The 23762-nt window shown below is 41.3% G+C and overlaps 1 protein-coding gene and 1 long non-coding RNA gene across 2 annotated transcripts; both read left to right on the top strand.

Moving 5' to 3' along the window:
- Positions 1-135: 135 nt before the first annotated feature.
- LOC141606929 (uncharacterized) lies at positions 136-3414 on the top strand. The gene is made up of 2 exons (XM_074426315.1): positions 136-2824; positions 2987-3414. The coding sequence occupies exons 1-2, from the start codon at positions 136-138 to the stop codon at positions 3412-3414; spliced, it is 3117 nt and encodes a 1038-aa protein (XP_074282416.1).
- A 16752-nt stretch (positions 3415-20166) lies between these two features.
- LOC141607076 (uncharacterized) lies at positions 20167-22600 on the top strand. Its single transcript, XR_012526887.1, has 3 exons — positions 20167-20349; positions 20448-20556; positions 22274-22600. It is a non-coding gene; the product is annotated as an uncharacterized LOC141607076 (long non-coding RNA).
- Positions 22601-23762: the final 1162 nt, after the last annotated feature.

Genomic DNA, 23762 nt, shown 5'->3' with positions numbered 1-23762 from the left:
ATTATATGGCCACCACTCCAACTAAGAATAGATGGACCAGCGAATAAATCATGATGATGTAAGTGCCTATATAAGTCAAAGAGTGATCAAGATCAAGAGCATCGCACACAAAACAATTGCTGACAACTACACACAATGAAACCAATCAACCTCCAAACCCAAAATGAAAATCCAAGTATTATTTCTCTATTTTGTAGCAAACCAGCAGCCTTTCTTGTCATCTTTGTTTTTCTTATGCAAAATATTACAGGAACTTTATCACAGCATAGTATTGACTACCCAGGCAACGAGACCGACCACACTGCGTTGCTAGCCATCAAGAGCAAACTATTGGATCCTTCCAACAGGGTTTTAAGTTCATGGAATGGCTCTATTCACCACTGTTCTTGGGAGGGGGTTACTTGTGGGCGTAAACATAACAGAGTGACTTTATTAGATTTGAGTTCTAGAGGTTTGGCAGGAACCATTTCTCCTTTCATAGGAAACCTGAGCTTCCTTACAATTATAGAGCTTTACAATAACAGTATATCTGGCAATATTCCTGCGCAGTTAGGTCATTTAAACAGGCTTCAAGTATTAAGGTTACGGAACAACACACTTGTAGGTGAAATTCCATCCAACATATCTAATTGCAGTAACCTTAACCTTCTTTCCTTTGGCAACAACAAACTAGAGGGAAAACTCCCAACAGGATTAAGGGCATTATCAATGCTGACAATATTTATTGTGGAGGATAACAATCTTACTGGGCCTCTTTTTGACATCATACAAAATCTTACTTCTTTAGTATACATATTTGCTCATGACAACTTCTTTACAGGAACCATCCCCAACAGTATTGGTAAGATGCAAAATCTAACCAACATTGAAGTTACAGAAAATGAACTCACGGGCACACTTCCCCCGTCTCTTTTCAATATCTCGTTCCTTCAAGAAATTGAATTTAACGACAACCATCTACATGGAGAACTTCCTCCAGATATTGGCTTCACTATTCCTCATCTGAATGACTTGAACCTTGCGGGAAACAACTTCTCAGGATCCATTCCAATCACGATACTAAATCTCACAGCACTTGAGATTATTGCCCTTAGGGGCAATAATTTTAGAGGGAGGATTCCTTATGACTTTGGGAATCTTCATAACCTAGCTGCTTTATCTGTTGCCCATAACTATCTAGAGGGTGATATCAACTTTATTGATACTCTAGTTAACTGTAGCCGATTAAGTATCCTAGATTTGGGATCAAATCACTTTTCTGGAATATTACCCAAGTCTCTAGCCAATCTATCCACCTCTTTGCAATGGCTCACAATCAATGATACACGAATAAGTGGGGAAATTCCGGAAGGTATTACTAATCTCAACAATCTTGAGCGCTTAATTATGCCTAGCTGCAAATTAACGGGATCTCTTCCTCGGGATTTTGGGAAGCTTCACAAATTGGAACTACTTGATTTGAGTTCCAACAGATTAGAAGGAAGAATTCCTAGTTCCTTGAGCAATTTATCACACTTGAGTGATCTTTATTTATATAATAATAAATTCGAAGGGAGTATACCTCCACAACTTGGAAACTGCCAAAACTTGTTGACGATGAATCTAGCATACAATGAATTCAATGGAACCTTGGACAATAAGCTATTTCAAGGATCTGCTTCATTTATAGTAGTAGATTTGTCTCAAAATCATTTGGAAGGCTCCCTCCCTTTGGAATTGAGTAAACAAAGTAACCTACAAACCTTGCTTCTGTCTAACAATAAGTTTTCAGGTGTCATTCCAGATAATCTTGGCGACTGTCATGATCTTCAATATCTATACATGGATGGAAATTCCTACAGTGGAAATATTCCTTCATCCTTCGCTTCTTTGGCTAGCCTCAAAGAAATTGACTTTTCTCGAAACAACTTATCTGGCCCCATTCCGGCCTTCTTCTCTAAATTTCGAGATTTATATTACCTTAACTTATCTTATAACGATTTTGAGGGAATGGTTCCAACGAATTCAGTATTTGCCAATGCAAGTGAGGTCTTTGTTGCTGGCAATAACAAGATTTGTGGAGGAATTAAAGAGTTGCAATTACCTAACTGCAGTGAGAAACGAAGCAGGGAAAGGACTAGGTTGATAATTCCAATTATAAGTGCACTTGTTGGCGTGGTGGCCATGGCGGTAGGAGGAGTAGGGTTGTACCTGGCATGTATCAAAAAGAAAAATACACCTCGTTTATCGGGTTCAATGATGGGGAATGTAACAATGAAAGTATCATACGACATGTTACTCAAAGCAACAAACGGTTTTTCTTTAGAGAACCTACTGGGGTCAGGTTCTTTTGGATCTGTGTTTAAGGGGATTTTGGATGGAAACACGGTTGCAGTGAAAGTTCTCAAGTTGCAACACCATGGTGCATCTAAGAGCTTCATGGCAGAGTGCAACACATTGAGGAATATCCGTCACCGGAATTTGGTAGGCATCATAACAGTTTGCTCGAGTATTGATTTTCAGAGAAATGATTTTAAAGCTCTAATATATGAGTTCATGCCAAACGGAAGTCTCGAGCAATGGTTGCATGGAGTAGATGGAAACATGAACCTTGTTCAAAGGGTGAATGTAGCGATTGATGTGGCCCATGCACTCAGCTATCTCCACCATGAGTGTGAAACTCCAATAGTGCATTGCGACTTGAAACCAAGCAACATTTTGCTCGATAATGACATGGTTGCTCATGTTGGGGATTTTGGATTAGCAAGGTTTCTTACTCAACCCCGGCATCCAAATCAAAGTAGTACAATTGGAATGAAGGGTACTGTAGGCTATGCTGCTCCAGGTAAGAATAGTGTTATTCCTATTTATAATTAGTCTGACAAAAATCATATAACTATATTATCATCAAAAGACTAAGATGCACAAACTCAGCAATCTGCTGGACTTGTAATCTATTTACTACCCATTTATGCGTCTAAGCCTTCGCATTGGGTTCACATATCAGAGTATGGGCTCGGAAGTGAGCCATCTACAGAAGGTGATGTCTACAGCTATGGCATATTGCTACTCGAGCTAATGACAGGAAAAAGTCCAACAGACAACATGTTCAATGAAGGCTACAACCTTCATAAGCATGCGGAAGCAGCATTACCTGACCAAGTCCTACAGATTGTAGACCCATCATCACTTGAAGAAGATAATCTCACTGAAGAAGTCGAAGACCCAAGAGCAATCCAAGATGAGCTTCAACGAAGAGTGGAATGCATTACTACCGTGATCAGTGTAGGAGTGTCGTGCTCAAATCATTTGCCACAACAGCGAATGAAAATAGTTGACGCGAGAAGCATGCTTCAATCAGCAAGAGACAACCTTCTTGGTGCTAGAAACAGGCGTAATCTTCCTGCAAGAGGTATATCATCAGACATATCATGAGTTTACAGTTAATGAATTATTCGTGAAGTTTCAATTTGCTTAGAATTTCTGCTAACATAATATTATTTCTACTTGTATCGCTAATGGTTACAGGGGCCTGAACGACTACGAATCTACCATAGTTGCATGTAAAATGCTATTAATTTTCCGTCAGTTTGCTGTATACATGACTAATAAAGTGTTAAGTACTGTATTACTTATAATCATGTACTGTTATTGTGTATTGTTCTTTCTCAAAGCTAACTGGTTTCGTGTGTTATGCTGAACATCCACATAGTTGCAATTAATTCAACACTGGCCTTCATAAAATAATACTCCCTCCGTTTCGTTCATTTATTTAGCTTCGATAATATACCCCTCACAGACAAGATAAGAATAAGAAAAGGTAAACAAATGAATTAGACGGAGGAAGTACTACGAGTGTTCTGAGAAGCTATAACCTCAAATTATATGCATTATAGGAGTAACATTTACCAAATATAAACCCCAGGAACTTGTAGGTGAATTTCCACCGAACATATCTAATTGTGTTAACCTCAAAGTTACATCGTTAAACCACAACAGACTCGAGGGATTAAGAGCATTGTCAAATTAACATTACCTATCTGTGAAGCATAACAATCTTAGGGGTCCTTCTGTTAATAGATCATGATTACTATCAAAACACTGATGCAGAAACTCAGTAAGCTTCTCGACTTAATGCTAACTTGGTTCCCTATATTTTAATCAACTGATATGTAGATCATTGATGGTCAGTGAGCTTCTCTATCTATCATAATCTCTGATTTGAAAAGAAATCAAAATGGGAAAAATGAGTATTTAATTAAGAGAATATGACTATATGAAATACTTCGTATTCTACAGAAAGATTTTTTTTGTTTTCAATCTTATATATAAGCCTTCTCACATGTTAGACAGTTAGGAAGCGAAGCATTTACATATGGTGAACTGTATGGCTCCGGAATACTAAGCTCATGACATAAAACAGATCCGCAGAAACAATTATCACAATCCAAAACTTGAAGAGACCGAAATAACTGACGAACCTGATGAAAGGACATTCCACAAAGCAATTCAAGAGAAACTGGAATGGATTTTTTAATGTTTAGTGTTGGAGTGGCATGCTCGGACCATTTGCCACAAAACCCAATGAAGATAACTGATGCCATAAGCAGGTCTCGAGCTTCTAGAAACAACCATCTCAATGCTAGAGAGGCGTATCCGTAATCTTCCTATCCTACAAGAGGTAACTAAGAGAAATGATTAAACCCTTATAGCTTCACCTTTTTTGCTCTAAATAAGCATTTGCAAGGGTCCAGTAAATGAGCAAGTTGAACTCAAAGCTTCACTAAGTATTAACCACTATAATTCGTTCCACAAAGTCTGAACCCTACAAAATCATTGCAGGTACAAGAATAGGGTTCAAACACAGCTTGGCCCGGACCAGAAAAAATGAACAGGATCGTGCCCTTCTATCTGGACTGCATCCGGACCAAATAAATTTAGATCTAATCCCGAATCCTCATTTTATGAAATTCACTCATCGGATAAATCAGAGCTTGATTGATATTCATTTTAACACTTGAATACCATCTGCCTTGCCTGCATACAATTCCTGAGAATTCATCTTCCACTTCTATTTTCGAGGCCTTAACAACAAAAATAAATCTCCCTTTTTTGCCTATAAACTTTAAGAAATATCGGTATTATAGAGTTTATTAATTAATTGCACAATTTCCTTAATCACTACGGAAGTACGGAGTATACCCCTTTTTTGCCTATAAACAATTCTATATATGCTACGCTTTACTAATTAGGGGTTTACGAACATCAACTAATAAAACTAAATTCAAATTCATGGAATCATATAATTGATAACACTAAGCAAACATGAACTGCAGGAACTAGAACAGGAAATCATTCTTCTATAAATTTGAGAAAATGAAGGAATTTATACCTAATCATCCCGGAGATTCCAATCTTCTTGATTCCAGAATTAATCCAATTTTGAACTTGAAGAATTAATTCAATTTTAAATTTGAATTGGAAAAGTTAGGGTTTTGAATTTTTGATTATATTTTCGGTTTTTCTATTTGATTGACTGTTAGTTCACAAAAATCTCCCTTTGCCCTTCGCGCCAAGCAATAATTGTACCCGTAGGCTGGTAGAGTTGATAATCATATGACCCGACCCGATTTGGTTAACCCGAGATCCGTGAGTAGCCTGAAAATACCTAATTCGAATATGACACAAAACCCAAGTTGACCTTACCTAACCCAAACCGCCTTGAGTCTTGATTGACACAATGTTGATTGACTGAAAACCACTCAATGGTAATTGATCCGATTTAAAGCGACCCAAAATAACCCTCAATTACTAATATTAAATCGTATTAATATTATGTATATCAAATAAAAGTTCACTGGTTTCGTCGCTCCATAACAAATGAGTGACCTTGTAAAATAACCTTCATCTTCAAGTAAATCAAATTAGTACTTGTGCTAAATAATGTGTTTTAACTATTGACTAGAAATTGACCCGATCTAAAATGACCTACTCCGAAATGATCGATCTGAAGTCACCAAACCCAAAATGGAATCCAAAATTTGAAATGACTGACCTGACCCAAAATATTTGACAAACCCAAAATAACCCAACCCAAACTCTAACTCATTGACCATTTGCCACCTCTAACTATAACACCTATGTTAAACGAGTATACGACTATGTCCATAACGAACGCTACCACTTTAATAGGGGTCGTTTTGTTCAAAGTATTGGAATGGATTGTGATACTATAAAGCCATTGGGTTAGAACTTGCTGATAAATGTTTGGATCGCTTCGGAAATGGAGTAGAGTAGTAGTAATATGGCAGAATGGAGTTACAAACTTGGTGTATAGATGGGTATGGAATAGAGTTAGATATTCTAACTCTATTCCATACCCATCTATACACCAAGTTTATAACCCCATTCCATCATATTACTACCACTACTCCAATCCATTCCAAAAACTTTCAACTAAAGACTAGAATGGATTGAATCTTTATTCCAATCCATTTCAAAAACTTCAACCAAACACCCCCTAAATGAATTTGCAGTTTGATCTTAAACTCCTTATTATTGTTTATTTATTTACTTTGAACTGAATATGTAATATTCCGTCCTCTTCTAAGACACTAAAGTTCTGATTATTTGTACCCCTTTTTTATTCTTTTTTAGGAGTATTTTAATTAATGTAAACAAAAGATTGAGACGAAAGGAGTAGTTATCAAGAAACGATTCAGACTCGTCTTTTGTTCGTTACATTCACTTAATAATGAATAATTAAAACGAGAGATAATTTAGGAGTTTTAAAACTACTTTTAAAAAGTTAAAAGCTGATAATTACCCTCCAAAAGTAGAAGTAGGTATTTTCTACTTCTACTCCTACTTTTCACATAAAGAGCATCATAATGATCCGAATTGAATCCGACTAATAATCACATTTGTTGATGTTGCTCCATGTTACATTCACCATAGCAGCCTACCCTGAACCACGCTATACCGAGAAAAAGGATTGTACATCAGATGTACTACCTCATACTTAATAATTTTTTGAGTTTTTGTGTGGTTTTTTGAGTTATATAGAGTTTATAAATTACATTTTAGTTTTATGATGTCAAAAATCAAATTTTTCTCAGCTTATATATAATTTTTTTGAGTTATAATGTGACTTTTTAAGATTAATGTTTAAGTAAATAAACTCAAAAACTTTATAATAAAACTCAAAATTTTTAAATTAAAATTCAAAAATTTTATCTTAATGCTCAAAAATTATACCATTTGATGTAGTATATCAGATGTATAATCCACTTAATGTGCTATACCGGTCCTTCAAAGTTTGAGAATTTGCCCATTTCCTTAGTATGAACATAATACAGATGATTTTTTTTTTTTTTTTTTTTTAAAAAAAAAGTATATTGTCTTAGTATGAACATAATACAGATAAAAGAGTGTTACTACCTATTACAATCAATCCGACTCAAGCTCGGATTAAAATGGATGGTGTAATTTAAAAGTATATTGTCTTGATATTGGCGGGATAAGCACCTCTATGGCTCTATTTCTGAGACGACAGTTCACACGACTGCCAAAGGAATGCATGATATCGCGTATGCAAGATGCGATGACAAATCCAAACACTAAAGACAGTGAAATAAGTGATGGGTTGATTATCTACAGACGTGAAAATATCAAAATTCATTACCTAAACACCCAAAGTCGGAGGAGAGAATAAATTCCTATGTTATTTCGACCTTTCAGTTGACAACGTCACATGATGTGTTAACAGGATACAACACTAGTTACACTACAACACCATTTGAGGCCACAAGGAGGAAATATATATTCACAATACACACATGTTGTAACGGAAGCAAGAAAGAACAAATAAAAGAACAATAAAACTACGTCCACAGGGCAGAAAGAAGAGAATTTTATTGATATGTGAGGAGTTTTCGGTTTACAGATTCAGACGCTATAATAAACATGGCTGCTAGGTAGAGACTTAGAGAGTTTATATAATACTCTCTAAGATCTAATACAGAATGACCTAATAAAGGCCCAAGACAGACCTAGCCCAATAACATATACCGATACCGTTTAAGTTTCGGGGGCGTTGCCCGGTCAGCGAGGCCCGCATAGTCATTCGAAGCGGCGACTAACAAATCAAGGCACAAACCCAACAACACAGGATATAACACTGCAACACCATTCCATTGAGTACAAGGAATCATCGACAATTTGAAGCTCTTAATATAAGTCGAACTAATAAAGCTTTCTAATTTCCATGATTAATGTCGTGAGTAATATCTATCATATTGATTTAAGATATCCACAAGGATAATATCTACAAAATTGAAGAATTATAATAACCATAACAACAAAAAAGATAATAATTCCAAAAATAATCAAGAAGATACTACAAAGAACATATACCACTCTTTGACAATTATTATAATGCATTCAGCATACTATTGTTTCGAACAAGCACATGCTAGTTACCCTGGCTTGCATGCAATTGAACGTTACATTCCAAAACAGCAAAACCTGTGGTTATTACATATATATGACCAAATTAAGTGGTCATTATCTCTGAACCAACCTAAGATTATTCCAACTTGGGCCACATTTTGGGATGTAACGTTCATTGACCTAAGATAGTCCTTAAATTCTCAGTCACAGCAGTATAACCTCATACTCCTAAGACGGTTTTACGTAAATATATTATAAACATGGATCTAACCATTTAATCAAGGTCCATATTAGTGAAAAAGTAGTTATTATAAATATAGAGTTTGGATATTGTTAGGGTGAAAACTCATGTCCCACATCGGTAGAATAAAGATGAAAGCTCATCTTTATAAGTGTCTACAAAATATAATAATACGAGGCCTTTTGGGAAGGAGCCGAAGAGTAAATCCGTGAGGGCTTGGCCCAAAGCGGACAATATCGTACTATTATGGGTTGTGGACACAGATGCAGCAGAGGCCCAACACGAGATATTCGCGCTTCCGCACAACAATTGGCACCAGAGCTTAGGTTTTTGGATCCAGGGAGGAGAAGATGGCAACTGACACTATAAGGATTGAGAAGTTTGATGGGAGGAATAGTTTTGCACTATGGCAGATAAAGATGAGGGCTTTGCTAAAGGAGCGGTGCATCTGGAAACCCTTGAAGCCGGGTTTCTCCACAAAGGTGACGAAGACTGAAGCTTCGGCTGCGGGTGTTGAACCTAGGGTGACTGAGACGGAAGATCCTGCCTTATTAACAATGGAGGAGAGGTCTCATTCATCGATCTTGTTGAGTGTGTCAGACGATGTCCTAACTGAGGTAGCCGATGAGTCGACTGCATTGGGGTTATGGCTGAAATTGGAGAGTTTGTACATGACAAAGTCGCTCACCAATAAGTTGTTGTTGAAACAACGTCTGTTCTCTTTCAAGATGCAAATAAGTATGTCACTTCGTGATCATCTAGACAAATATAATACTATATTACTAGATCTGCGTAATATAGATATTAAGATTGAGGATGAAGATGCTGCTTTAATTCTGCTGGTTTCTTTACCTGCGTCGTATGAGAATTTTGTGGATTCTTTTGTTCTTGGTAAAGAAACGTTGACTCTAGAGGAAGTGAAGTCAGCACTTTGCACTAGGGAGTTGCGACAAAAAGCAACTGTTGACTTAGAAAACGGATCAGGGGCAGGTTTAGTTGTTGATAATACTAAAAAGGGCGGAGTTCGGAAGAAAAAGGTTAAGGCTAATATTCCAGACACCAATACTACTGATAATTCTGTTATCTGTTATCTATGCAAAGAACCCGGGCATAAAAGACTTAGTTGTCCTAAGTTGAAAGCTAAGTTTAATGCGGCTGTAGTTCAAAGTAAGAATTTGGAGTACGATTCTGAGGCGGACTATACACTTGTGGTTGATTATGTTCGTCCTATGATCGTTGGATTCTAGATTCGAGGTGTTCTTATCATATGTGTCCACACAAGCATTAGTTTAATACTTATGAGTTCTTTAATGAGGGTCGCGTTGTTGTTGGTAACAATGCTACTTGTGAGGTAGTGGGTATTGGGTCAATCAAGGTGAAAACTGCTGAGGGTAAGAAGTGTACTTTGACTAATGTGAGACATGTTCCAGCTTTAGGGAAGAATCTTATATCACTTGATTTATTAAGTGATTTAGGATATGAGTTCCAGAGTAAAGGGGAGATTTTGTCTGTCACGAAGGGTTCTAGTTTGGTGCTGAAAGGTGTCAAACAAAATTCTTTGTATGTATTACAAGGAGAAACACTGACTAATTTTGCAAGTTGTGCATCCGTAAATCACAAGAAGAAGACTAAAGTTTGGCATAAGCGGCTTGGTCATATGGGTGATAAAAGGATACAACAATTGTACAAGAGGGATCTTTTTAACGGTGTCAAGGTGAGTAACCTTGAGTTTAATGAGCAGCGTGTGTGTTTGGTAAGAAACACAGATTTAAATTTAGCAAGAGTGTTCATAAAACAAAAGAAGTCCCTGACCCTTCGGGGTGCTGAGCTTAAGGTGGAGCATCCTTGAGCGGCCCGGTCCAGGGCTAAATGGACGCAGGCCTAGTCCATGGCTTATTGGACGGCAGACCCAGTCCAGGGTATATTGGATGGTTGTAGACTCATGGTGGAGTATATGGTGTTCTAGTGTGAGAGCTCAATTTGCTGGAACATGACAGATATAAGTCTACTTGAGTGACTTGTATAGTGGTCGAGTGATTTGAAAGTCGTTTGCTAAATGCGACTGTCCGAGTAAAAGTGGAGAATTGTTAGTATGTGACTCGTATGTCGCATATAAAATATGTCGGAGTAAGATTAAAGATGATAAAAATAAACTAAGGGAGGAAATATACTCCCTCCTATTCACCATTTTCTTCCCTATTTCCTTATTTAGATTATTCGGGTTTTCTTCCCTATTTCCATTTTTGGGTTGATTTGTGTGGTCCAAATTAAATTACATGTGGGGTAGTGTGTTTTGTGTGGTCCAAAATCACTTTCTTATTTCTTGTGCAAAAAGGAAAGAGGAAGAATATAGTGAATAGGAGGGAGTAGGAGCTAAGACAAAAAAAGAAGAATTGTCTGAATGTCACACGGGTCGCGTATGACTGCTGTTCGGCTGATGCGTATTGCTGCTGTACAAGGAGCTACGTGATTTTGCTTGGTTTTAGGATATTAGTGGGTCCCTTCCACTTTCCTAATTAAAGTTGATGGGGCATATTCTGCACCCGCTGACCGAGTCAACATCTTGACCAAGGTCAAAGCTAAAAGACAGCAAGTCAACATATTAACAGCCTAACCGACGAAGCCTGTCGGCCTGTCACTTGGGTCTCGGCTCGGCAACTAGCCGGCCAAGAGGCATATCCGCGTACTCACATCCGGTCCCCTCGGCAGCGAGTCAACCAGGCCTGCCGGCCTGTCATGGGTCCCTCGGCCGAGGGTAAAACAGTCTTTCCACCTGCTAGCCACTTGGCCACTTGGCCACTACGTGACAAAAGGTGAAAGTCTATAAATACTCCACTTCTCTCATTGAGAAAAGGATCCGAAAATCATCTTAATCTGGTATAAAACTCCCTTATCTCTCTACAATATACTTTGCCAAGTTAACACACAACTTATCTCTTTAAGTTTACTGACTTGAGCGTCGGAGTGAGTTCGCTCGGTACCAAGCCGAGCCCTCAGTTTGTTCATCTTTACAGGAGAGAGCGAAAGGAAGAGACAAGCAACGACGTCATTCTACAAGCTTAAGTGGTCATAATCCTGCTCCGGAATTACACCCGGAACAATTGGCGCCGTCTGTGGGGATAGCATACTAAAAGCTAGTCAACTACATTACCAAACAAAAAAAACAAACCCATTCAACGAGCTAAGAAGATGTCAAAGCAACAAGAAATTGTGAGTGAAGAAACTGCATTCTTCCAGGATGACACGTTCCACAATTCTGAGATCAGGCAGTCCCCCACCGGCCGAGTCATTGACACGGCGTACGGGATGCCGAAAGAGCCAGAAACACCGCTGCCTACCGACCAGGTCACTGTCATGGGACATGTGGTCGATGCGGCCAACTTAAAGCTATTCCTGGACCTGATGGGTAGTACGCCGATTACCCCTGTCACGACGACGGTGACGGCAGCGCACCCACAGGTGACCAGGGCCCATAAAGTGACTCCGAACAACTTGACCGGAGCGATACAAGGAGCTGGGCATGCTAGGACGCCGGCAGAGCCCGTAGTGCCAGTGGCAGACCTGCGTCCTTCCCCCACTCGCGGGAGGACAGCGTCGCCGCGGCAACGACGAGGCCAGCCCCAAAGGAGTGAAAGAAGTCCGACTCACCAAAGTCGGACAAGAAGCCCTACCCGCCAGAGGGAGATAAGCCGGACTAGGGTTGCGAGGAGCCGATCGCCGCGTGTCATTCGGCACGTGGTCAGACAGCCCCTCAGTGCCTATGTCCTCGAGATCCGGGTGCCGACTAAGCTGAAGCTGCCGTCCTTATCATACAAAGGGGATAGCGACCCGACCGACCATGCCGAGGCTTTCGAGTCGTACATGTCGGTATGTGAGCAGCCTGATGAGGTGTGGTGCCGATTCTTCCCAACGACCCTGCATGGGATGGCTCAGAGTTGGTACAAGGGGCTACCTAATGGCTCGGTATACTGTTATGCCGACCTGAGAGACAATTTCATAGCCCAGTATTCTTGCAACAAGAGGAGGGCCGTGGAAACATCAGACCTCCTAACTATCCGACAGGGGGAGGACGAGTCCCTCCGAAGCTACGTGAAGAGGTTCGACGCTAAGGTTCAACAGATCCGTGATCTGAACACCGAACTGGCGGCCTTCGCGCTGATGAAAGGCCTCCCGAAAGGCGAGTTCAAAAACGAGCTGATCAAGTGCGAAGACCTCAACTTAGACTCCGCCAGAAAGATGGCCGACCGAGCCATATAGGTGGAAGACTATCACAAGACCTGGGTAGGCCACAGTGAAACTGGGCACCCAGAGAGGAAGAGCCGCCGGGACAACACAGATGAAGGCCGCCGTGACGGTAATAGGTCACGGCCTGAGAAATCTTTTAGGAAACAGAACTCGGCGGGCGCCGGGGGGAGTTCGGGACCATACTACCAGAAGCGGTACAGTAGTCTCACCCCCCTAGTCGCCTCTATAGCCGAGGTCTTCACCCTAAGCAAGAACGATGGACAGAAGTGGGCAAGGCCCCCCAAGGCGAGGGGGGAAGGTGACGCAAGCCAGTTTTGCGAATACCACGGCCACACCGGCCATAAAACTGACAACTGCCGACATCTCAGGAACGCCATCGAAGAGCTAATCCGAAAGGGGGCCCTCAGCAAGTATGTAGCTGGAGGCCCGGGAACGAGCGCCGATGGGGCGAATAGAAAATCAGTATTCCAACGGATGGGAGTGATCCAGGTTGTCATCGGGGGAAACGAGAACGGTGGGTCAGCTAATGGGCACAAACGGCACTTAAATAAGTTATACCAAGCCGTCAACTTTGTGCCCAAAACAGCGATCCCCGCTTCCACTATCCCCGATATAACCATTGGGAAGAAGGACTACGAGGGAGTCGTCGCCCCGCACAGCGACCTGCTTGTAGTCCACCTGGACATAGCCAACCACTTGATCAAGAGGTGCCTGATTGACACAGGCGCCTACACGAACATCATGTTGAGGGAGTGCTTTCTGAATCTCGGTCTGAAGATTGAAGACCTGAGCCTCTGCACTAACCCGCTATACAGCTTCTCTGGGGCCGGCCTGGTACCCCCGGGGTCAATCAGACTGCCGGTGATGTTCGGCCAAGGGGATGCGGCTAAGAATGTTTTGTCTGAGTTCGTGGTTATCGATGGTTCGTCTGCCTACAATGTTCTCATCGGCCGAGTCACTTTGAGCGAGGCCGATGCAGTGATGTCCATCCAGGCCCTGACATTGATGTACGTCTCGGACCGGGGGAAGCACAAAGCTCGTCTCAAAGGACGAGAGAGACGAAATTGTCAACATCCAAGTGTCGGCCAGGGGGTGCAACATGCAATCCCTCAAAGTGGCGAAGAAGTCGGAGAAAGGGAAAAGCCCATCCTTGCAACAGGAGGGCGATCCGATGAACACCAATGTCGGCATGGTCGAGGGAGCCGAGACCGAGGAAGTGGAAATTGACCCGGAGCGCACCGTAACTGTCAGTGTCGACCTGGAGCCAAAATTCAGAGCCGATCTCCTAGACCTGCTGAGGAAGAACAAAGATGTCTTCGCATACTCAGCCGCCGAGATGCCAGGCGTGAGCCGGGAGGTGATCGTTCACAAGCTGAACGTACTCTCCACCGCTCGCCCTGTCAAGCAGAAGATGAGGAACTCCTCGGCCGAGAAGGATGAGGCCATCAAAGCTGAAACAGACAAATTGTTAGCGGCAGGCTTTATCATGCCTTGTACTTACCCTGAGTGGCTAACAAATGTTGTAATGGTGAGGAAATCGTCAGGGGCGTGGAGGATGTGTGTTGATTTTACCAATCTTAATAAAGCGTGCCCTAAAGATTGTTATCCCTTGCCTCGAATAGATAGTTTAATTGACGCCACGGCAGGCTACACTATGCTAAGCCTGCTAGACGCCTTCTCAGGGTATCATCAGGTATTCATGGCCGAGGAAGACATGCCTAAGTGCGCATTCATCACCAGACACTGTACCTTCATGTATAAAATGATGCCGTTCGGTTTGAAGAACGCTGGCGCAACTTACACTAGGCTGGTGGACAAAGTGTTCCAAAATCAAAAAGGGCGAAACATCGAGGCTTACGTCGATGATGCTATTGTAAAAAGCAAGTCTGACAGGGAGCACTTAGCCGATTTAGACGAGACATTTTGTTCATTAAGGAAATATAAGATGAAGCTTAATCCAAAGAAGTGTAACTTCGGTGTCCGGGCCGGCAAGTTCCTCGGCGTGCTTGTCAGCGCCAGTGGAATTGATGCCAATCAAGAGAAAGTCCAAGCAATACTAGACCTACCGGAGCCGAGGAATCGAAAAGAGGTTATGACGCTGACCGGCAGGATGGTGGCTCTCGCCCGCTTCATCTCTCGGTCGGCCGACAAGAGCACTCCGTTCTTTAAAGTGCTGAAGGGGAATAAAAACTTTAGCTGGGGGGAGGAACAGAGCACGGCTTTCAGGCAACTGAAAGCCCACCTTCTGACACTATCGACCCTATCCAGGCCGACGCTGGGGGAGACGCTATATCTATACTTAGCAGTTACCTCGGCCACGGTCAGTGCCGTAATCGTCAGGGAAGAAAACAAGCAGCAATACCCAATTTACTTTATCAGCCATACACTGCTGGCCGCCGAGAGAAATTACCCACTAATCGAAAAGGCAGCCCTCGCCGTCGTCGTTGCCACAAGGAAGCTAAAACCCTACTTCGACGCACATCCCGTGACGGTCTTAACCGACCAGCCATTGGAGAAAACATTAGAAAAATTCGAACAATCCGGCTGACTTATCAAATGGGCAGTGGAGCTCTCCGGCTTTGGCATTCAGTACAAGCCGAGGCCTTCGATAAAGGGGCAAGCGCTTGCAGACTTTCTGGCCGAGTGCACGTATCAAGAAGAATCACATCCCGGCGTGTCGGAAGTGTATACCGACGGTTCCTCCACGACGAACAGCTCAGGAGCCGGCATCCTTATCATCAGCCCAAACGGAAACGAGTTTGAGTACGCCTTGAAGTTTACCTTCTCGGCCTCAAATAACGAATCCGAATACGAGGCGGTGATAACTGGAGTCGAGTTAGCTAGAGCTGCCGGGGCGGAGCATATTGTGTTGAAAACAGACTCGCTCTTAGTGGCTAATCAAATCCGGGGAGAGTATGAGACTCGAGACGATGGGATGGTAAGGTACCTGGAGAGGGTAAAAGCTGACACCTCAAAATTGAAATCTTTCCAAATACAGTGCATCCCCAGGTCTGAGAACAACCGAGCCGACGCTCTCTCAAAACTTGCCAGTTCAAGCATCAAGAATGTCAGTCGAACCGTGCTGGTGGATATCAGAAATGCTAAAAGCATCACTGAGACCGTCAGCATGGTGGGCGACATCGAAGCCGAGACAACGTGGATGACTCCGATAATGAAATACAAGCTTACAAAAGAGTTGCCGGAGGACCGCAGTCTGTCTCAGAAGATAAGAAGGATCGCCACAAGGTACTTGGTATTCGAAGGAGAATTATACAGAAGGTCCGTGATAAGACCACTCTTGAAATGTGTCGGCCCAGCCGACGCGGAGCTTATACTGACAGAGATTCACGAAGGCATCTGCGGACACCACATGGGGGCGAGAACGTTAGCCCACAAAGCTCTCCGAGCCGGCTACTTCTGGCCTACCATGCTCAAAGATTCCAGGGCGAAAACCAAGAAGTGCAAGAATTGTCAGATGCATGCTCCGGTGATACATGCACCTTCCCGAGACCTACAACCGGTACTCAGTCCCCTACCATTTGCACAGTGGGGGATGGATTTATTGGGACCATTTCCAACGGCCTCCGGAGGAAGGAAGTACCTGATCGTCGCCGTTGACTACTTCACCAAATGGGTCGAGGCTGTCGCGGTACCTGCCAAGACCACGGCGGCCGTAAGAAAGGTGATTTGGGAGAACATTATAACTCGTTTTGGGTTACCCCAAGTCATTGTATTTGACCACGGCCGAGAGTTTTGGAGCGACATGGTGATGAATTGGTTGGAAGAGCTCGGTATCAAATTTGCATACTCCTTCGTCTGCCACCCTCAGAGCAACGGGCAGGCGGAGGCAGCTAATAAAACAAATGCGAACGGGTTGAAGAAGAAGGTTGAAGATCTAAAGGGAAGATGGGCTGATGAACTACCCGGCGTCCTATGGTCACTTCGAACCACGGAGAAAGAAGCAACAGGGTACAGTCCATTCCACCTAGTCTATGGGTCTGAGGCCGTCCTGCCAATTGAAGCAGCGGTGCCGACAATCAGAACGCAAACCTTTAACCTAGCCGAAAATGAAGAAGGCCTGAGAGTCTCCCTAGACCTGGTCGAAGAAAGTCGAGATACGGCACGGCTCAACTTGTCAGTATATCAAAACCGAATGAGAAGAGCCTACAACCGTAGGGTCCACAAAAGGGACTTGAGAGTAGGAGATCTAGTCCTAAGAAAGTCGGCCGCAACCAACAAAGGAAACATCCATGGTAAGATGACGGCCAACTGGGAGGGACCCTACAAAGTGGTCGAAGAAATGAGGCCGGGGACATACCGGCTGACAGACATGGAGGGTGTGCCTCTAATGAGCCATTGGAACACAGACAACCTTAGGAAATATTTCATATAACGGCGGAGGTGTCCGAGACCGTTGTGGGCACCCCAACGCGTGATTATATCTTATGAAAAGTGATCCAAGTTTTCCATCAAAGAGTGATCCAAGTCCCCTCCGTAGTCGTACCAAAGTAGACGCCACGGCCAAAGCCGGGCAGTCACTACAACCGCAGTTGATACTCGCGTAAGCGACCAACGAGCTTAAGAGCGTATAAGTACAATTGAGAAACGCAAATCTGACTGCCCCGACCAATCCGGGAGTGGCAGAGGAAGCGATCAATATGTCTATAGATACGAACGCAGTCGAACCGTAAACTCGATTGCCTCGGCCAAAGCCGGGAGTGACGAGGGAAACGACCGATTTGCCAACAGCAGTTGATACTCGCGAAAGCGACCAACATGCTTAAGAACGTATAAGTACAGTTGAGACGCAAATCTGACTGCCTCGGCCAATCCGGGAGTTGCAGAGGAAGCGATCAATATGTCTATAGATACGAACGCTGTCGAGCCGTAACCTCGATTGCCTCGGCCAAAGCCGGGAGTGATGGGGAAACGACCGATACGCTAACATGTTCACAACAGCAGTTGGGAAGCGCAAATCCGACCGCCTCGGCCAGACCGGGAGTGGAGGAGGAAGCGAACGACATGCCAACATGTTTAAAAACGTTTAAGTACAATTGAGATACGCAATCTAACTGCCTCGGCCAAGCCGAAGGTAAAAACGAAAAAGCGCTCAATATGTTAAAAACGTAAGAAGACAACGGCGAGGATGAGATCAAAGCCTCGGCTAAGCCGAGGGCAAATAAACAAACTTTATTAAAAATGTTTACAAGACAAAATCAAGTCGACGGCCGTCCCCATAGGGATAGCCTAAACACAACCTACCAAAGTTTAACAAAAAAATAAGGTACAACAAAAGATTACAACATAAGACATGAAGCGCCAAAAGGGTGGCAGGGAGGAAAGGCTCAATAGTTGGCCCCCGAACAGCTGAAGCTGTCCGAAGGGCCGGGTGAATCTGGTGACGACCGCCCGTCTCCCTATGCTTGTTGCTGCTTGCCACCGGCAGCAGTAGCAGCATTACCAACGATGGGCGGCCCGGAGGATGACTTGGAAGCTTCACTTGCCTTTGCCCTCTCGGCCTCCTCTCTAGCCTTCTTCACCTTAGCATCACGAGCTGCCTTGGCCTCAGCTTCCTGAGCAGCCTTCGCCGCCTTCGCCTCATCCGCGGCCTTGGCCTCCGCAGCAGCCGCCTTCTCATCAAGAAGCCTGTCAAAATCTTGCCACGGGAAGGTACCTTCAGGAAGGAGCTCTTTAATCGCATCCCTGGTAGCATCTTCAGCTTGGTCCCGGTACCGGGCACACATCTCAGGGATGATGACGGTTTTAAGCATCTCAATATCCTTCTCCCTCTGAGCAAGCACTACTACAGATACAGCCTATAACAACGGGTAAAAACCGTTGTAAAAACAAAAAACGGACGTTGTTAAAGCGGCCGTTGTAGAAGGTATTCACAACGGTCTGGTTATTTAATGAAACCGTTGTCTAAAGTATTCACCACGGTTAAAAGCCGTTGTTGTTGGGTGTTCTCCGTTGTGGAAAGTGTTTCAAAAATTTGGAGGGAATAATATAACAACGGTTGTCGTATATATAACCGTTGTTGTAACTTTCCCTCCAAAATTGTGAAGTCTTTTGACAACGGGATTATGCTACATACCCGTTGTTGAAAGTGTTTCAAAAATTTGGAGGGAATAATATAACAACGGTTGTCGTATATATAACCGTTGTTGTAACTTTCCCTCCAAAATTGTGAAGTCTTTTGACAACGGTTCTTAGTTGAAGCAACCGTTGTTGTAACTTTACCTTCAAAATTGTGAAGACTTTTAACAACGGTTCTTCGTTTAAAACCTGTTGTTGAATATTATGCGCGGGTATTTGTGAAAGTCATTCACAACGGTGTTTTTTTTATTAACCGTTGTGAAAAGTCTTCACAACGGTTTTTTTTAGTAACCGTTTTTATTACGAACTCCTAATGTTTTGAAAAATTAAATTTGTTTCATGCCATTCAAAACTCGCATATATCAATGACACCATATACCAAAGACCAAAGATAAATCACAAATTTGAGTTCATCGAACTCAATAGATTCAATTCAACCACAACAACAAAGATCATATATATATATATATATATATATATATATATATATATATATATATATATATATATATATATATATATATATATATATATATACTTACAAGGAGTTGAATTTACATGAACTAATCTTTCCCTAACTTCAACAAAAAATTTACTAATAAGTTGATCTAAACTCTGAGTATCATGCATTTTTATATTCTAAATCGTAGTTGCCCCACATGTCTCTTACCTCGTCTATATCTATATTTGAGTACTCCTCAATCTGTTGTTGTAACACCCCGTAATTTCGGACCGTTAATATATTTCGGAAGTAATTTATTAATCAAATAAAATTTGATATTAATGTATTTCAAGTAAAAATAATTCAAAGAAATATAATTTTATTATATTTTGAAGTAAAGTATTTATTTTGATAGTTTCGAAATGTTTAAAAATAGTTTAAACCGTGTAAAAATCTTTTAATTCGAAATAAGGGCATATCGGGGAAAAATGACAATTCTTTTGAAAATTGGGTAAACAATTTTGGAAATGGGTCGTATGAGTATTCAATTTTCTTGTAATCTCGTGTTTAAGAACTTTGGTCTTGTCGGAATTTGCATTTGACTAACGGTTCTAATTATTATCGAAACGAGCCAAAACCGACTCGTAAAATCCCGACTAAAACCCGTCTCCCTCCTTTCCTTTCTCCCTTTCCCGCGGACACCCCCCTTCCCTCTTTCTTTTTTCTGATTTTCTCACCTAACATCACCTTCTTTATTGTTCTAAAACATTCCATCACCCATAAACACCATTTTTCACATAAAATCCAAGCTAAATTTACCATAACTTTCTCGTTTCTTGACGGATTTTTACAAAATTTATATTTCCGGAATCCTCTCGTCGAGATCTACAACCTAGTATGTTTTAATTTCAGTTTTCTTGAAGTTGTTTTAAGACGAATTTTGGCAAATTTCGGTATTTATACTTATTTATTGTGTTTTTATTGTTTATATAGGTGAAGAATTGGAGGACGAGTTTGGGGACTCGTATATTGTCGAAGATAGCGGCTAGTTGCTTGTTAGGGTTTGGTTTTAAGGTGCTAATTGCTCATTTTCTAGCTTAAGGTAACATATTTCGAGTTACTCGACGAATAATCGTCACATTCTTTGTTGTTTTTGTATGTTTTGTGATTTTTGTTTGAGTAGTAAATTTTCACATGATAAAATTTGATGCATGCATGTCTAATGCTTGTCTTTTGTTAGTTTAAGTTAGCATATTAGTTTAGGAACGATTAAGTAATGTTTAAAACGGTGTTTAAATGAACAAAAACGGAAAAATGGAGGTATGGGGGTGGCGGCAGCAGGCCCGGCAGGCCCATGGCAGGCCCACGGCTGGCCCGGGTCAGCCCGTTGCTTGTTTCGCGGTTTTTCATGCAATATTTGTCATTTCGGGTTCATTAATGATATGTTTAGTATAAGTTACACTTGAGTACACTTTGAATTGAATCATGTTAGTAGTGAAAATTGTGTTAATAGTAAAAAGTATGCTTATTATGGTAGTTGACACATGTTAGGATAGATTTTAAAATAAAATTGTAATGAATAGGCTTAAATAAATTTTATAGCAATAATTGCCATGTTTTGATGATTGTGCCGAAAACTGAGCCTTGGTCCCTTTGACTGATTCGATGTCAGTCAATTGTGTGATTGGTCAGCCGCAATTTAACCCGTACCTGTCGCAGGGCTGGGGTTGCGGGTAAAAATTCGGTTGGATGAAATTTTGAATGAATTAGATAATCAACCTTTTTCTTGTTTTAGGCCATTTATTATATTTTTATTTCACATGTGTAGTTAGTTGATTTAAGTAGCTTCTTATATTGTAGAAACGGCCCTAGATTCCCCGAAACCTTTAATATGGTTAATATTGTTAGAATTGGAAATTGGTATTGAATACTTATTGAGGATCTTTGTTGGATTGTCTTTGAATAGACATTTATATAGCCTTTCACATGATAGAATGTTAGCATTTATGTTGGTAAGTTGGACTCTTTGCCCTCTTATGGTTAAGTGGGTGTCTTACTTGTCTTGTGTGGTGTGGGCTAAAGTATTCAAGCTGGGACTAGCTGGGACTAGGTCCTAGGTGAGTATTTCGGCCTTCATCATAGATAGGCCTTTATAGTCTTTGACGAGTATATGTTCACTGCTTGATAGCCTTTGTGTTCCTGACTAGTGGATTTATATCCAAGTTGGGGCATGACCTCGTTACTTATTTTGATAGTAAGTGGTCAGCTTAAGTACTAGCCAACCCTTTGGTGGACTCCTTAGGGTACTCACTTTGTTTTAGAAAAATTGTGGGTCTTGGGTGCGGTGGTGTGTATCCGCATGTCTAGGTCTGCGCAGATTTTAGGCTAGGGTTGTGTTGTGTCTTGGCCATGTTTTATTAATATTAACCGCTGAGCCAAGATACCGGTTCGATTACCTTCCCTACCTCGTGGTATAGACTCGAGTTACAGAGTGACTATTGACCGTGCTAAGAACTTATGCCTGTCTTTGATATATTGCCCTTTCTTGTATGGTGACTTTATGAATTGTAATAGGTGAGATGTAAGCCGGTTACAATTGATAAAGTTTGGATTACTACTTGTTATATGTTTCACATGATAGTTTAAATTGGTCAGTTTAGTATTCATATGATAGAATGCTTGGAAATTAGATTAATTATCATGCTGATTACATGTTACATTACATGTTACATTAAATATGACGTTTCGTGGCTGGGAGGACTCGAAGTTACTCCCCACTGAATTGTGGCTTTCGTGTTTGTATAAAATGCGATTGACAGGTACTTGATGCTTAGTTGGGGTTCACGGACGAGCTAGTGAGCAAGAGAACCTTGGACCTAGTTTGGCTATTTTTGTAGAAACCTTTAACTTTTGGTTTTGTATATATATTTTGAAGGGACATATGTCTCCCTCTTCTATTTTGGTTTGTATCGCTATATTCCCGCGTCTTTAGTTATGTATGTAAATTAGTTTGTTAGAAATTGCAGGTTATGGCACTCTCCTTCTGGAAATGTTTGTGAATGGTTTAGGAAAATTTTTGAAATTACAGGTTTTATCTAGTTGAACCAATTACAAACATATCCTGTCAGTTTTTCCGTAGAATTTACGTCTTTATTTAAGGCTAAAAATGAGGGTGTCACAGTTGTGACGGGTTGATTGCATACTGCGTAAAAAACAAAGAGAAGACATTATGGTATATAATATAGCAGCAAGCAAGACAACATTAGCAACATCATGGTATATATAGCAGCAAGCAAGACAACATTAGCTCTAATTTAAAAAAAAGTAATAAACACATTATTAAATTACTAACCTTTTCTGGAATAATGATATATCTTCGCCTAATAATCTCCAACATGAACCGACAAGCGTAGTATCCACATTGTATGCTATCTGGCTGGCGAGGGGCCTATTATTACATAAAAACAAACAGACGAGAGAAGGCTCACATCAGAATCTTGAACTTTAGGTATTGTATGTATTAGTATTAAACCCAGATTTTGCACTTAATGTTATTGTATTTGAGCACGTACCCCTGTTATCGTAATAAAATCAGGGCCAACATCAGAATCTTTCGTGGGTTGATCCTGCTCGTTTGCTCTTTTCTTCTCAAAGGCCCTTTTTTTAAAAATAAAAAAGGAGGCAGAAACTCATTTTTTTAGGGGCAAAAATGAGCTTTTTTCTATAAATAAAAATTGAAAATGTTATTATAAATAAATCAGTATTATAAACTTACATATTAATCAAGCGCTTAAAAGTCTCGCTTGGTTGATGATGTAAAGAGTCCAACCAGAAAACTTTATTCCTTGTCGGCATGATGGCTGCTAACACCCAATGAGTCCTACATCAAGAGACATCATCATTATTAAGAAGTACATATATTAGTTATGAAAATGCAATTGTAGAGGGAAACGTAATATTAATTTGTTTATTACCCTTTTTCATTATAAGCGCCAAAAATCAGCTTCTTGGTTGTCGCCAATTGCTGAGCAATATAATCTACCCGTTGTTGGAAGGAGAAATCCGCAATAAATAAAGATAAAATAAAGGGGCACAGGAATCCGTATTGATCAGATGGAATATTCTTCTCGGGGATCACTCTCAATTTCAATATCCTACATTATTACGGTATTAATTCCGGTATTTAAAACACTATCTAGTAGTCAGAATATTAGAATATGAAATTATTTACTAAGAAACTTACTTCATCCAAACAAATATGTGTTGGATATCAATCTGGTCTAGGCCAGCCCATACGGCTAGTATATC

This window comes from Silene latifolia, chromosome 10, assembly GCF_048544455.1.
Source record: "Silene latifolia isolate original U9 population chromosome 10, ASM4854445v1, whole genome shotgun sequence".
NCBI lineage: Eukaryota > Viridiplantae > Streptophyta > Magnoliopsida > Caryophyllales > Caryophyllaceae > Silene > Silene latifolia.
The sequence above is the reverse complement of the archived record's forward strand: the minus strand, read 5'-3'. Positions and strand labels throughout refer to the sequence as shown.

Excerpts from the sequence above, each read along its gene's own strand:
- LOC141606929 (XM_074426315.1), top strand. The coding sequence starts at position 136 with ATGAAACCAATCAACCTCCAAACCCAAAATGAAAATCCAAGTATTATT. Across the intron at positions 2,825-2,986 it reads TGTAGGCTATGCTGCTCCAG|AGTATGGGCTCGGAAGTGAG; the intron begins GTAAGAATAGTG and ends TTCACATATCAG.